Source organism: Canis lupus, chromosome 28 (assembly GCF_003254725.2).
Source record: "Canis lupus dingo isolate Sandy chromosome 28, ASM325472v2, whole genome shotgun sequence".
Classification (NCBI taxonomy): Eukaryota; Metazoa; Chordata; class Mammalia; order Carnivora; family Canidae; genus Canis; species Canis lupus.
The window spans coordinates 32,296,274-32,312,526 of record NC_064270.1 but is presented as its reverse complement, the minus strand read 5'-3'; the positions used below and the strand labels follow the sequence as shown (position 1 = coordinate 32,312,526).

Below are 16,253 nucleotides of genomic sequence, written 5' to 3'. Positions count from 1 at the left end.
AACTTTTTCCCTAAAGGGCCAGATAGGAAATATTTTGGGCTTTGTGGGCCATATGGCGTCCATCACAACTCTACTGTTGTAGCCCTAAAGCCACTACGGGCTGTGTGCAACTACCAAGACGGCCCAGGTTACTGGCTGTGCTCTAATAAACTTCATTTAGGGACACTGAAATGTCAATTTTGTATCACTTTTTATGTATCGTAAACAATTACTCTTATTTAAAATTTGTTTCTGAGCTCCTTTTTTTGTGTGTGTTACCTCGATGTTACCTGGGCTATTTTCTGGAGGTGTGGACAGGTATGGCCTGACCAATAACTGAGAGAATTAGAGAAGGCTTCTTTGGGAGATGTGTCCTCCTGGAAGCCTAGGATAGGACCACTGCCCAAGATCTCAGGGGCATTGCTCCTTAAACCCTCTTTCCCCAGGCAGGCCTGCCCAGGAGACTCATGAAGAGTTCGACTATTACTCTTTCCGCACAGTAATGGCCCCTCATGAAGTGAGGACTTCTGAAGACGGGAAGCACCCTTCTGCTGTTGAGTCCTGAGCTGAGCCAGGTCAGAAGGCCTGGCTGGTGGGACTGACCAAGGATCCTCACAACCACCTGAGCCGGTAGGAAAAGAACACAGCCTCCTCGCCACTACCCCCAGCCCAGAAGCCCCAAGGACATCAGGCAAAGGGAAAGTCATTCTAACTCACGCTTCTGCTGGGGTATCAGGAATGACTTCGATGATATACGCTCCCGAAAGCACATCTGGGAAGTCTCGATGGTGGTCCTTTAGCTCTTTGGCTTTGCTGTGCAGGAGGAAAAGAATCTGCGTTAACACTAAGTACAAAGCCCCCGCTCGGCTGAGACTTGGCTCTCACTCGGCTTCTCCTCCTGTCCCTGATTCTAATACAAAATGCCTCTAGGAGCTCTGATGCTGCCTTAATTTGCCTGTCTACTAGAGTCAAAGATTTACCTGCTAGCAGGAAGGGCAGTGCTTCATCATCACTATTATTCATTTTACTAATTATTTAATACTAGCTACCATAGCCTACGAAGCGAGTACAGGCCAGCCTCTGGTTTGGAGGCCCGGCTCTGCCACTTTCTGTGTTCTCCCCGGGCAGTTGCTTAACCTCTCTATGCCTCAGATTGCTCACCTACAAAACAGGCCTAATGACAATACTATGATGTGGGGTCATTTGAGGATTAGATGAGATGGTCTGGAGGCAGGACCTGGCCCAGTGCCTGGTGCAGAGCAAGCATGTGATAAATAGTGGCTAGTGTCACTGTGCAAAGCCTTGACACACATTCAATCACTCGGTCCTCACCGCACACCAAAATGCCTGCACTGTTATCCTTGTCCTAGGGAGGAGGAAACTGAGGCACAGAGGTCAAAGGTCAAGTTGTTACCAAGGCCCTAAGCCAGGAAGTAGCAGCTCTGGGACGAGAACTCAGGAAGCCCGATGCCAGGGCCAATATGCCTTCCCCACACCTCTGTCTCCACGGTTCCAAGACAAGTAACTGATTCACATTTTAGTCCTGCCAACTCAGCCCATATTCCGGAGTGCCCAAAATGGCACCGCCACGCATAATGCGCATCGGAGCTATAGTAACATATTCACAATTAATTAAAAGTAAATTAATGATGACAATTAATGTATTGATGTCTATGTTACTATGTTCTGCTCTTTGCTGACTTTACCGACAAGAGTTTCAACCGTGCCCTTAGTTCCCAGGGCTCATGTGATTATACCAGACATTTCCATCAAGGCTAAAACTCCGCTATGCTATGCGCCTGGCAGCCACGTGCCGCACCTTCCGCCAGCTTGGGAAAACAAGCCATCAGTCATCTGGGCCTGACCCGGCATTCCGGCAGCCCCAGCCCATATGCGGCAGAGCTCAGGAATGGAGGGGTGCTCCGGGCTGAGGGAGGTGCTCGGGGCACTCCCGGAATGTGGGTTTCAACAGAACAAGTGGTGAGAGGAAGGTATGAGGGAGAGTGACCAACACGCCTGACCATTCAGGGCTGCCTCCAGAGGAGGAAGGAAGGACCTGCTCCAAACACACACACACACACACACACACACACACACACACACACCCCACACACAATGAAGGGTAAAACCAGAGACCTAGGTTCATGGCCTCTCCTCTCTTTCCTGACATTTCTCAATTTTAACCAAAAACTGAGACGCTTTAGGCAGCACGAGGCTCCTCTCTCACGGTGCCAGCTTCTGAAGTTCAGGTGTATTTAAATCTAAGACACAGACACAGACGTCCTGCTTACCCACCTGGAAGTGAGTGACATCATCCGGATGCCAATATACTTCTTTTTGGTAATGGCCTTGCCTGGTGTGACAGCAAAAAGACAAGAGGTCAGCCCCAGTGGCAGTTGTACCGGGGACACCAGGAGCTATGAGGGTCGATCCCCGAGTCTGCAGTATAAAGTCAGGGCCATCGGGCTACACTGAGGCTGTTCAGTGTGCCCCCCTCCCCGCCACCCACCATGGGACCTGGGAAAGTCCTATCATTTCAGTTAACGCCCCAAAACCTAGGAGTGATACTTGATGCCTCTTTGCCTTATCCTGACATCTGACGAGGGTTCTATTCCTCCTATAAATCCAGAATATGACCTCTTCGTCCCACCTGCTGGTGACTGGGAGAGCCCCTTACCCGGTCCTACAATTCCACCCAGCACCTCCAACAGAGTCTCCAACCATGAGAGAGACTTCTCAAAGACTCCCACCAAATCATGGACTGTTCACTGTCCCACTTCTGGGCATATGACCCAAGGCCTTCACCATGGCCACTGTGACCCAGGCTGACCTCTTTCCACATCCATCTGTGCGACCCTGCACGTTTATGGCACTCCAGCCACATGACCCACTTGCTACACTCTGCCCCCCACAGAGGACTTGAATCTGTTATCCTTGGAATGCCATCCCCTGGACCCCACCACTCCCCAGCTCACCACCCTGCTTCATTTTCAGGGAAGCATCATCGGTATCTGAAATCTTCCCTGTTTGTCTACCGCCATCCTTCCTCCTCCCCCAGGCAGAAAGCAAATATCACACATGCAGGGGATGCTGTGGAGCCATGGAACCCCCAGCCTCACCCCAAGCAGATGAGTCAATAAACAATTGTGAACTGGATGATCTGAGTCTCAGTTTTCTCATCTGTAAAATGGGACTAATACTTCCCACCTGATAGGGCAGAGGAACTCAGTGTAGTAAAATGATGTATAGAAATCACCTACGATCAATCGTGCCTGGTACGTGTTAGACTAAACCATATGAAACACTCATGGCCAAGGGTCAAACATCCGTGACCTAATACTAGGGGCCTAACAATGTGTATCCCACCGCTCTTCTAGATCCAAAAGGCGTGGCTGGTGTTCAGGTGTGTGGTCTTCCCCGCCTGAACCTCCCACGGCTGTGAGGGCTATGCTTTCACCTTTGGCCTGTCGGTCATGGGACTCGGTGAGGAACTTCTTAATCTTATCAGATGGGATTGCAAAGGAGATTCCGGCTGTCACCTTCAGAGTGTTAATCCCAATCACCTCGCCGTCCTGAAAAGCAAGATAGAAACAGCCTACTGAATCTGTGAAGATTCCCCAGAAGACGCGCACCAAAGGCGAACAGATCATTTGTACAAAGGAAGACTTTGAGCTATGGAATGAGCAGGGTGGGAGAGCTGAAGGGAGTGGGGGGGGGGGTGTCCCAAGGCCGCAGTGGGGATGCATCACGGGCAGCCGGAGCCACGCTTAGCAACAGGGTGGGGGGAATCGGACGCACATCAGGCTCAGTCCTCGGGGACCACCATGCTGTAAAAACAGCCTTAGGCAGTTCGTCTCAAGGTGTCCCTTTGCTCCTTTCACAGGGAACATGTGTCAGAGTTCTTCAGGTGGCTGTCCACACCCTCCTGCATCTTCCATTTCCAATGACCTAAAGATTCCTCTACCAATACCAGGAGGACAAGCTTAGCGCTTAGGGCTCCCGGGAAAATGCGGTGCTATCTGAGCAGCCGTGGCTGCTGCAGGGGCTGCGGGGTACAGCCTCCCCATCACTTCCTCCGCGTGTCACAGATCGCCCTTAAATCACAAGGGAGGCCAGTCTGCAGCATGTGCTTCGGTTCAAGACAGACTCAGTTTAGCGAATGTTACTCCCGGAGTAACAGGCTCCTATCACGCCACTCGACCATCATTCTAACTCCATTGTTCAGTGGTCTGTTCAGGTCAGGCTAAGAAGGGAACACCACTCGGTGAGTATTGATCTCTCCTTGTACGCTCCCCACAGCACTGAGGATGCGGTCCTTGACACCGAGAACCTTCCAGGAGGGTTCTGGGCCCTGCTAAAGGTGGCCTCAACTTCACTGAGGGAAAGGAAAACAGGGCTGGGGGACCCCTGAGCTGTGTGGGCCTCACTTCGACAGATCCTAAGGCTTCCCTTTTCACGTGTACATATTTAAATATAGACGTAAGGGACATCTCTGTGAGCGGGGGCGACTCCTCATTCCAGCCAGGTCCGAAGGGACGGCTCCCGGCCAAGACAAAGACTGCAGACGAGCCAAGCCAGCTCCTGCAGCGGCCTGGAGACCTCATTTGAAGGCTGTGCCTTTCTGTGACAGACCAGAATTGCTGATGCCTTCAAAATAAAGGCCTGCTCTTTTGGCTACTCCTGGACTGGACCTGAATTCCACTGCATTTGCTTGAAACTTTGAAACACAAGCATGGCTGCTGGTGTAACATTTCCAACCCCGACTCCAGCATGCCTTACTCTTTCCAGAAAAGATAAGAAGGGTAATTTGCAAGGATACAGTACATTCACAGATTTTACTTTAAAAGAATTAGATAATGTGCTTTGGCAAGTTCATGTCTGAAAAGCAAGCAGAAGAAAAAAAAAAAAAAGACCAACAACAAAAAAAAACACATACAGAGATTATTAAAAAAATAAAAATTAAAAAAGGCCTTACCAGGTTGACTAACGGGCCTCCTGAGTTTCCATACTGAAATTAAGCAAAAATTAAAAGATTATATGAGTTTATGTCTTTACATGCCCCCATGTGCTTCCCTGCCTGGCATGCTCCTGAGTGCAGGTTCTTAGCTTGGATTTGTTCAACCTAATATTTTGCTGGGAAAAAGGACCTTAAAATTTTTCAGAAAGTTTTAGATGTGCCATAAATGGGAATTTTTTTTTTTTTTTTTTTGGCTCCAAAGCCCAGAGGCCAACTATGACCTCCCTACAACACCCAATGCTACTTCCTTCTCTTGACAACAGACTGGCTGCCAACTGGCTCCAGTATTTCGAATCTGCACCGCCCCCCACCTGTGTGATCCCTGCTCCGCTGCTGGGGCTGGAAATCCACATGATTTGTTCTTTTTTCCATTACTTCATGCAAATCCCAACAAGAAAGTTTAGGAATAAAACTTATTAGAGGCAGAAAATGCATAAAACACACTCCTTCTCATTTATTAGACAGATGTGGGGGGGTGGACATTGCTTTTTAAAAATGTCAATCCTGTATGAAGATAGCTGAAGGAGAAAAAAAATGTGATGTCTACTGAACAGTATGGGCCTAACGCTCAGACTGTGCCCCAAGGCAGAGCGAACACCTGGGGGGGGGGGGGGTGACAGTGCTTGCACCAGGGTGAGCATCCCTTCTGCACCCCTTCTGCACCAAGCCTCAAGAGCAGCTGCCCTGAGGGCCCTGGAGGCAGAGAAGCCACTCTGCTGCCCCATGGGAGCCCCTCTGGGCCGCAGACCTTGGCATCGCTGGAGTCCCTTCCCAGGGGTCTCTGGGGACTGCCAAGGCTGAGGCCCACCCGTCGGCCTCCTCTGCTCCAGCGGTTCCCAGGGTCCCGACCCCACCCCTGGTTCCTAAGCCCGGCCCGACCCCGCGGGGCTCACGTTGATGATGGCGTCCGTCTGGATGTAGTCCATGTCCGAGTTCCGGAGCCCCAGCTCTTTGCCACCGCGCTGGGTGGTGCTGACGATCCCGGTGGTGACGGTGTTTTGAAGGGAAAACGGGCTTCCGATGGCGACCACAAACTCCCCGGGCCTCAGCTCTGAGGAGCGGCCAAGCAGCAGGACAGGCAACCTCCCCTGCAAGCACAGGTTGGCACCGCTGCAGTGGGCCGGCCCAACGGACGGACGCACAGACGCCGGGGAGGGCCAAGCCCCGACAGGCCTTGTGGGAAAGCGAGGTGAGGTTCAGGCCCATCGTCGCCCCTCAGGACGGGGCCACACGCCCCCTCCCACCCACCGTCAGCAGCATGCTGTGAGCTGTCTCGGGGCAGGGACCACTGAGGCCACCGCCAAGGAAAACATGGCAGGTCACAGGAGGCCGTCGTGGGGTTGCACGTCTTGAAGCTGTCAGCCTGGTCTTATTGTAACCTGGAGACCAGGACACAACGTCTGGATGTGAGGCAAGGCTGCCCAAGGCCGTCTTAGAGAGCGAAGGCCCGTGGAAGGATCCTGAGCCCACATACCCCTGGGGCCAAAGGGAAGGTTGGATCCATCCGGGCTGAGGGCTGGTGTCTCCATGCTGAGTGCAGGGCAGGAAGGGGACTGGGGTGGCAAGGCAACCAGCACCCCAGAACCAAGACCTAAGAAATAGGCTCTCTCCTTGCCTGAAAAGACCGTCCATCATCCACCTCTGCCCCCCGGCCCAGGTGAACTAAGCCAACAAGCCCAGTCCCTGATGCCCTTTGAGGGCCGGGCAGAGTCAGAAGCTCCAAGCAACTCTTCAAACTAAAACGGGACAGAGCGAGCTGGAGTGGCGAGGGCTGAGGAGCGCTGGGCTTCCATCAGGAAGGCCTCAGGCCCTCCCCCTCCCTTCCTTCCTGAGTAAGCAAACCTCCCGAGCTCCTCCCGCCTTTCTTCCCCAACAGGACGAGCAGCTGCCCCAAACAAGCCGGACCAGGCCCAGGAAGCCGATCCCCCCACCCCAGCCTCATGGAAGTTGTACTTCCAGCATCCTCCTGTTTGTCCACCTCAAAAAAGAAAGATGTGGGGGCTGAAGGGGGGCCAGGAGGGTGGGGTGAGTAGAAACCAGCGGTTACTTTAGCATCTGCTCTGACGCGGATGGAGCAGACACCAGTGGATGAAGTGAGGTGGGGTGACCACTGGGCCCATTTAACAGACGGAGAAACTATGGTTCCAAGAGAGTAGGTGACTTGAGACAGAGCCGAGACTCACACCCGGGACCGTGACCCTGACCCCAGATTCTGTCATCAGCTACACGCACTGTGCCACAAAGGTCCCTCCCCATCCCAAATAAGGAGATGCTGCACCAGAAAGTTCATGGAGGAATGAATGTTGAAGAGGGATCTAAGGCCGACTTTGAGAAGGAATGCCCCTCAGAGCACAGAAGTGAGAGGCCCAGTAGAGACCTGGCCAGGCTGCCTGATTAGATCCTGGTCCGAGTTTACAACCCCCCGGGTCCTCAGTGTTCTCATCTGGGAAATGGGAGTAACATGCACACCTCTCTCATGGGTCAGCAGTGAGAATGAGGTGACAGCTGTTGAGTATCGCCCGGGTCGTGTGAAACATCATGTTAGTGGGACATGTAGGCATCACCCAAGTGGTGGTTATTGTTACTGGCACTGGGGTCGGTGCAGACCCAGTGGGGGATCCCCCACCAACTAAACTCCCACAAGCTAATCTGTGTCACCCAGCCTCCCACCCAGGAAAAGGCTGGTGGCACGGGTCGACCCTAACAGTGACCCTTGGGGTCACCTGAGGCCAGAGCGCACGGTGCTGCTCTGGAAGGGGCAGCTCCACACCCCGAGCTCCTCGGTGTCTAGTGGCCCGCCAGCGAGCTCAGCTCGGCCTGTTTACCCTGGGCCCGTGCCAGCCACCCCTGCCAGGGATGACTTCATCCACTGGGTGGGCGAGCGGGGCCGGTGATGTGCACTCGGCCACTCTAGGGAGGCCTGCTGGGGACACTGGCGCTCCTTTGGGCTGGGCAATGGGACACGGCAGTGAAGGCTCCTGAGGCTGGGTGCATCTGGCTGCCTGAGATAACCATTGTTTTTCACCAACAAGGCAAGAGATCAAGTTCAAACAGACAGGTGGGCCCAGCCACAAACTGGGAAGCACATCAGAAAGTTCCATGAGGCAGGAACAATGGAGATCTTAATTAGCCCTTGCTCACCATCTATCCCTCTACCATACTCCAGCTCCACCCCCTCAGAAGGAGGCAGATGCAGGCTCCCAGTTCCTGGGGATTAGAAGGCAGAGGGGCCAAAGATGACACCCCTTGAGTTCTTCTCCTCCAAGTCTGAGCTCAGGCCCAGAGGACAAACATGTTGGGACAGCAGAAGCTGTGAGGACAGAGGAGCGACACCCCAATGAGGGGAGAACACCCTGGGCCTGCATGCTGCTCACACAGTGTGCAGTTGTCACACTCAAGGGGCCACGTGGGTTTGGACAAGTGGACCCCAGGGATACTAGCCCAGACTCTCCCAAGAACCAGTCCTCACTTGAACAAAATGGGGACATCTGAATCCCAAGCGGCCAGTCAAACCAGCACCAATGGTACCAACGGGCAACACCAACTCTGCCTTGTATAAGCTTTTACTCTCTCGAGCATCCCATAGATCATGAAGGACAATTGTAGACAGAAAAAAGCAAGTGGATAGGGATGCCTGGGTTGCTCAGCGTTGAGCATCTGCCTTCTGCTCAGGGCGTGACCCCAGAGTTTCGGGATCGAGTCCCACATCAGGCTTCCTGCAGGAAGCCTGCTTCTCCCTCTGCCTGTGCCTCTGCCTCTCTCTGCGTCTCTCATGAATGAATATACAAAATCTTAAAAAAAAAAAAAAAAAAAAGAAAAGAACTAAAGAAAAGAAATAAGCAAGTGGAAAATCCCAAGGGAGTGGGGCTTTTAATAGGAAGCCTCGATTGACATGAAAGTAATGCACCTTCTGCCTCCCAGCTGACAAAGCACTTCCATGGCCACCTGGGGCGTTAGGGCCTGTGTCCCCCCATTTTACAGAGGTGGAAGCTGACACTCACAGACAGGGTGGCTCCTCCAGCTAATGAGCAGCCTGGCTAAAGAAGAGAACAGGCTTCCTAACTCTCAGACCTGCACTTGGAGTGCATGTTAACCTGGAGTCTAACTGGAAGCAGAAGTCTTTGCAAGGGGGTGACATGGAGTGGAAATGTGGCTCAGGCCAGACTTACAGCTCTCCGTGAAGCCAACACGCCTTTTTGGGGGCCATTTGGCCCCTGCTCCCCACAGGTGCTACTGGCCCCACGAGTATCAGGTCCCTGGCTCTTCCAGATTCAAGTGGGGCTCCGCTGAGCTTCAGTCCTCACCTCAGCCTGTCTGCTCAACGCAGCTGTACCTCTGCTGGCCAAACTCCTAGGCGGTAACAGAGCATTTTACTCCATGGCTGTCTAGACACACGCGCCACGGGGGGCCTGGGGGAGATGAAATGCAGATGCGGCTGGAAGCGCCAAGCCACACCTCGGCCTTGACCTGCACGTGGGAAGCACCGGTCCGCTCACTCCTGGCTTCACTCCGCGGTGCCGTCAGAAGGCTGATTCCCAAGCCACCCACATCAAAGGCGCCCCCAGGCCCCTGGAGCAGACACTCTGCCCGAGCCTCCTTCTGAAGTGGCCCCAGCCACAGGCCCTGTGGGAGAAGCCAGCCCCTCTCCTGACAGCCACTTCCCACACCTCAGATCTCAGTGGAGCCTGGCACGCAGCACAGACGTGAAGTAAAGCACAGGCCTCTCTCCTCCATGTGGCAGGAAGCAAGGCGGCGAGTGGCTCCCATTCCCATGTCAGACTCTCTAACCACCACGGGGGATGAAAACGTAAGTGGGGTGTGCACACCACAGCAGCGGGGTGGGAGAGCTCATAAATGGCCAAAGCAAAACTCCAAGGCTCCACAGCAGACCAAGAAGGAGCCCTCGGGCCCTAACCAGGGAGCAGGGGGCTGGCGTTTGGCCCGAGTCCTTGGAGGACGAGGGATATTCCATGGTGCGTCCATCTAGTTGCCAATACTCAAGGTCACGTTCACGCTCTTGAGAGGCGGGGAGGCTATCTGCAAGGTGACTCACTAATGCTAACTCACATCCTCACGCCGCCGCCGCCACCGCCACTCCCACCGAGAGTGACTTTAAGAAAACACGAGCCCCCCTAACCCCTGGGATTTTAGCTCACTACCATCCCGGTCGATGGAGAAACAGCCCAGCTGAGGGTGTCAGAAGTCCTGGGTGTGGACTCCAGACTTCCCAGGCCTGTGTTAGATTGCTAAATACGAGCCATAGGCAGGATACTAATTGTGTGGTAGATTTAATGCCAAAACTTGGAAGAGGTTGGTGCATAGCATGATTAAAGAAGGCTCTCCCATTCATTTAATTACAACAAACAAATAGCCAGCCAGGTGAAACACCACCAACACGAAAGAGACCTTTCTCAACACGCATTCATAGAGTGTCTCCTTGGAGCTGGGCACGGGGAACACAGAAGATCAATGAATCCATCCGTGCCTCCCAGGCCTACTGTCTGATGGGCTGGAGTCACATGGCAGTAAAAAGAGACAAGATATGAATCTCCATTGCTGTGGTCAGCTCAGCCCAGAATGTTCTATAAGGGCTAAATGTAGATTGACACTAAAAATAATTTAGGTATATCAATGAGGGTGTTTTCAGCTGCAAGCGACAGAGAATCCCGCTCAAAACAAGAGTGAAAGTCCAGGTGTTCAAGGGCAGGGTGGCGCCAGGGCTAATTGCTCCAAAGACTCATGGACATTTTTCCTTCTGATCAACTTAGCCACCTCCATTCTAGCCATTATGTAAAAATATGACTAGGCCCATGGAAGTAAAAGAACTTGGGGCCTAGCACATCCTTCCTCCTGGGTCATCAGCCAATAAGTCACAAGGTTACCCTCAACCACTCTTTGACAAGGGGAACACGGCCCCCCAGGATGGCCTTAGCCTCCTCAGGATTTGCCTGTGTTAGGAATGGGATGGGTCACGGGTGGACGGACCAGGGCTGTCCAAGCAGGAAGGAGGGAGGCTGTGGAGTGGTGACCATTAGAATCCACCAAGGCTGAGAGGAAAATGATTCATTTTAGAGCAGCAATCCTAATACCTAACTATACTTGGGAAGGGCTCTAGTACATATATGCTCCTTCACACAGTTTTTTGGGGAGATAGGGATGGGAACAAGAGGAGAGATCTGCTTCTAAAAACAGTAATGGTCACGAGGGGCACCAGGGTAGCAGTCGGTTGGCTGTCCCACTCTTGGTTTCAGCTCAGGTCATGATCTCAGGGTCATGGGATCGAGCCCGGCATCAGGTTCTGTGCTCAGTGCAGTGTCTGCTTAGGACTCTCTTCCCTTCTCCCTCTGCCGCTCACCCCTGCTCTCTCTCTTCCTCAAATAAATAAATCTTAAAAAAAAAAAAAAAAAAGTAATGCTCACGAAATGTCTGTGTTGGTCAGTGCAAGACACAAATGATCCAAGCAGAGCCTGGCCAAGCCCACCCCTTGGATGCGTGCCCTACGTGCCTCATGCTTTGTCATTCCCTTGGCCCTTACAGCCAGCCACCCATGAGGACAGATCATCCTGCCTGTTCTGCTGACCACATTCCCACAGTGAGGTGGTAGCAATACCAGGAATCCTCCCCAGGCCTCCAATCCAGGTGTTCCTCTCTCCAGCCTACCCTGCTGAGTGCCCACAGGTTCACACTGCAGGACCTTTCCACAGGGGCCAGTAAGGGCAACAGAGATGACATACAGCAGGGCAACTGGGGAGTCAGAGGAGGCTGCATTCACAAGTCCTCAGGGTGAGGGCCTGGGCCATGCTGTTTCTCCAGTGCTGGGAGCCTGAATTATCCTCAGACAAGCCCAAGCCGGGGCATGAAGGCAGGCCTGTGCAGCACCAGCTGTTTCTAGGACTTTCCGTGGGGCCTAGACTCATACTGAGGATGAATCACAACCCCCAGAGCCCCCCAGGAAGAAAATCTGGGTGTGTGCTGAGTAATGCCCCTGGATGATGGCTTCCTTCAGGCTTCTTCTTCAGCAGCAGCTAAGGGTGGTGCAGAAGACTCAGAAACACACACAAACCATATGCATACACATGTGCACACGCACACACGCAGGCGCACATGCACATACATGCACACGGGCACGCACACACATGCCAGCTCGGCCTCTGCAGATCCCAGGAGCACAATGTCCCAGGCAGCAGGACAGCTGGGCTCAGACCTGGTCCTGTATTAATTGTGTGGTAGATTACCACAGGTGACAGGTAGGTCACCCTGTGACCTTGAGCCACCTGATTGACCTCTCTGAGTCCCGATTTTACCACTTCTAAAATAAGGCTGTTGAGGCTGGTGATGCCAATGTCATCCCAGCTCTGACAAACTAGGGTCTTTTCCAAAAGACCTGGCTGGTTTCCCAAAAGCCTATTAGCAGACAATGGTCAAACTGGTGAGATTAAAACAGGGACCATAGTCCTTAATAAATCTCTTTTCATACAACCTCCCAATGGGGTCAGATGAGCCCTGCAAACTCCAGCCACAAGAGGAGACGAGACTCCTGGAATTCTCCAGATGCTGGCTCAGCCAGTCGTCATCTAAAGAGGCTCTAACAGCAATGGCCTGTCAATCGTGCAGTCTCTGGCCACACTGCGTTTGGCCCTAAAAGGACCTGAGTGCCCATTCCAAGGCTCTCTCCTTCCCTGAAACTTGCAGAGAACGGCAATAAAACAAACCAATAAAGCTAAAGGAAAAAAAATTAGCCTAATGAGGCAAGTGAACTACTTTTTCTTCCTTGGAAAGTATAAAGTACTCCTGTTACAAAAATATGTTTTGTTGCGGAATCCGCAGGAGCCACTGCCTCCGCCAGCAGCCCAGCACGCTCGTTTTCAAGGGGCTGGGGCTTCCAGGCCGGTCCTGTGTGTCGGCCGAAGCTTGCTTCAAAGGCTAATGTTGCAGCAGCTGGCTGGGACTCAACTGAGTGATTCAATGTGCTTTCTGGAAACAGTTATGCTAACCTTTCATTTTCTTTTAAAAATATGTGATGGAGAAAATAGCACAACCCCCCCAACCCAGCAAGAAGCAGAGCCCTAGAACTTGCATGCTTCCCAAGGCAAAGAAAACTAGGCAGCAGAGGCATTTTGGCGGGGGGATGCGGGGGTCAGCATCTAAGACTGTTCCATGGATGGCATGGGGGAGGGTTCAGGTGGGGGAGACAGGAGAAGTGAGGGAGGTGGGGGGAGGGGAGAGAAAGAGGAACAGAGCATGGTGGTGCCCAAGCAGAAAGAGAAAGAGCAAATGCAACAATCTGTCCTCTCTGTTGACAAACACCACCATAATATTTAATATTTAGTCTCCTTCAAGCTGTATCAAGAAACACTGGCATTTCAAAAATTCCCTTACGCTTGTTGTTTAAACCACAAAATGTCAACAGTTCTATACGGGAGCCCAACAGCCGCTGACTGCACATATTCCGTGGCATCCAGAGGAGGCAATTATTGTCTCCATCAAGCGTAACTCTGGTCTTCACATATGCCTGCCCCTTGGATGGCTCCACTTGTATCCATTGATTTCAACCTCATGGATGCTGCTATAAGAGTTTGGGGGCCAGTAAATATTTATTTATAAAATCAATAAACATCAAAGTGAAAAATGAACGAATGAACAAATCGGATCTTAAAAGATCCTTCCCAAAGGGAAGGGCAGTGGTCTCTCTCTGGTTGATTTAGGGCTCAACATGCAACACCCACCCAATGTCTGTCAAACTGAACTGGTTCCTCACTCCCTGTGACCACTAAGAGCTTGTGCTGTCCTGTATGCAGAGAAGCCCAGGAGATATCTTTCCTTTCAAATTTATGTCTAAAAATGTTTTAAGAGGGCAGCCCAGGTGGCTCGGTGGTTTAGCGCTGCCTTCAGCCCAGGGCCTGATCCTGGAGACCCAGGGTCGAGTCCCACGTCGGGCTCCCTGCATGGAGCCTGCTTCTCCCTCTGCCTGTGTCTCTGCCTCTCTGTCTCTCTGTTTCTCATGAGTAAATAAATAAAATCTTTAAAAAATAAAATAAAATAAATAAAAAATAAATAAATAATTTTTAAGAGATATGATCTCCTCCACATAAAAATAATTGGAGATGGTCAGTGACCCAGGGCCTTTTAAAAAACATTAATTAACATATACTCACTATATAAAATGAGGCCATAGGGAACATTCTAATCACAAAACCAATGGTTTCTATGAGCTGCCCGGTAGCCAAAGCAAAGAGGGAAATACCATGAGTCTCACACTCTCATATCAGATTCTGGTGCCTTAATTAACAAGTGACTTGTTAATTAGCATGTGTATTAAATAGGCCTCAATTTACCAGAATGTCTTCTTTTTCCTTTGCCATAGAAGGTGGTCACGATGATTTTAGGAAACCAGTTTTGGGAAATTCCATCTATACCATTATGAAAAGAAGTAACCAGTTCATTACAAAGCCTTTGCACCTTCAGACTCTCAGAAGATTGGCTACATAAAAAAACCAGAGCTTCCCAGAACGTGACCAGCAATCCCCAAGAACAAGGCCAATAAGAAATGTAGACAATATGCAGAGCAACCAGCTAACCAGAAATGTTGGCCTGGGTTCTGAACGGCCCTAATAAATTCACCGAGAAATAAGTTTGCACCTTGGTCCAAAGTCCAGGTCCTCTAGGCTTGGCCCTCAATCTTCCCCTGGGCTGGCTCCACCTGTCCTTCCTATCCTTCCTGTCACCTCCAAATATAAGCCTCCCCAGCCTCCAGTGCCTTCTACCTCTTCTGTTTGTTCCTTTTCTGTACTCGTTACTGTATTTATCCCACTTTTCCTGTTTCCCAGCCGAGACTGTCATCATGTGGTCACACATGGCTCTTGCCCTTTGCTGATACATCCTCAGCACCTAACACAGTGTTTGGCCAAGACAGAGGCTCAGTAAATATTTACAGAATCCATGAATGAATCAAGAGTAACTGAAGAAAATGAACAAACCAGACCTTAAAAGATCTTTAGGATGTGAAATTGGGTAATAATTTTCAAAGCTTCTTGGAATTCTACTGATAATGCAGAGAAATGAGCAAAAATAAGGCTTTTCTGCTCAATCCGGCAAAACGGAGGCAAGGGCAGGAGCAAAGAAACACAATTTGTGCAGGTGTGCGCACATGTGCTCGCAAGCACTCTCTCTCTCTCTCTCTCTCTCTCTCACACACACACACACACACACACACATACATACACCGGGCTCAAGAGAAAAAGCAAATGAAATCAGCCACTCTGTCCTCTCCCCTTTGGTCACCGAGAGCTTCACCTCACTTGGGTCTCATGAGCATACTTGGCCACCGGCACACTCAGCTCCTCTAGGACAAGGTGTTAATCGTCTCACACTGGGGTTGGCAAACTTGGTCTATGAAAGGCCAAAAAGTAAATACTTGCAGCTTCATGGGCCATGTGGTCTCCATCCTAACTATTCAACTCCAAAAGCAGCCACAGACTCTAAATAAAGGAATGGGCATGGATGTGTTGCAATAAAACTTTATTTACAAAAACAAATGGAGGGCTGGATTTGGCCTGCAAGCCGCCGTTGGCCAACCCAGGACTCACACACTGTTACACACTCAACTAAACTGTCAAATGGAATCGGTGTCTGTCCCGCTCCCCTCCCCCAGGAAAGGGGTCAGGAGACATTCTGGATGGGCCACCTACAAATTCAGCCCCAACAACCTGGGAACTGCTTTGTCAGAACCATAAATAATAGACTTAATCCCATTCCCTGAAGACAGAGCGCCAAAGTGAAAAAAGGCATTACCATATTAAGAGAAAAACATAGCCAAAGAATTTCCTTGACAATCAACTGAGTTCTTGAGCCAGGGCCAGAGAACACACAAGGGCTCCAGGTTTTGATAGTTTGGGGAACTGAAACATTTTCACATTCCAGAAGAAGCTGCAATCAGAACAGAAGGAGCCACGTCCCCATCAGCCCCAGGACAAAGGCTGCCCGGAGGAATGAGGGCCGGCTTTCACTTTGCTACCCAGGGTTTACGTTACCTAATGAAATATTGATCCCCACTCTCTAAAAATGGTAAAAAAAAAAAAAAAAAAAAAAAATCAATGTGGTAACAGAGGCCTTGTAACATCAACAAGGGCTGTGGCATCTTTAGCCAACGCCACGGCAGCCCTCTGAGTTCTGGGACAGAAAAGAGCGAGACCACAAAACGACTGGTACAGAGGGAGTGGGGAAAAGACTCCAAGATGGAAAAACACAGAAACCAAAT

General features: G+C 51.2%; 1 protein-coding gene across 1 annotated transcript in view; it reads right to left on the bottom strand.

Annotated features, from left to right (window-relative positions):
* The window catches only part of HTRA1 (HtrA serine peptidase 1), a 52,876-nt gene that overhangs the window by 1,188 nt on the left and 35,435 nt on the right, over positions 1–16,253 (bottom strand). The window contains exons 4-8 of the mRNA XM_025467499.2: positions 5,890–6,084; positions 4,955–4,987; positions 3,437–3,551; positions 2,275–2,332; positions 697–792 (exon numbers count right to left, since the gene is read on the bottom strand). Coding sequence (XP_025323284.1) covers positions 697–792; positions 2,275–2,332; positions 3,437–3,551; positions 4,955–4,987; positions 5,890–6,084 — 497 coding nt within the window. The remainder of the gene's footprint in view (positions 1–696; positions 793–2,274; positions 2,333–3,436; positions 3,552–4,954; positions 4,988–5,889; positions 6,085–16,253) is intronic.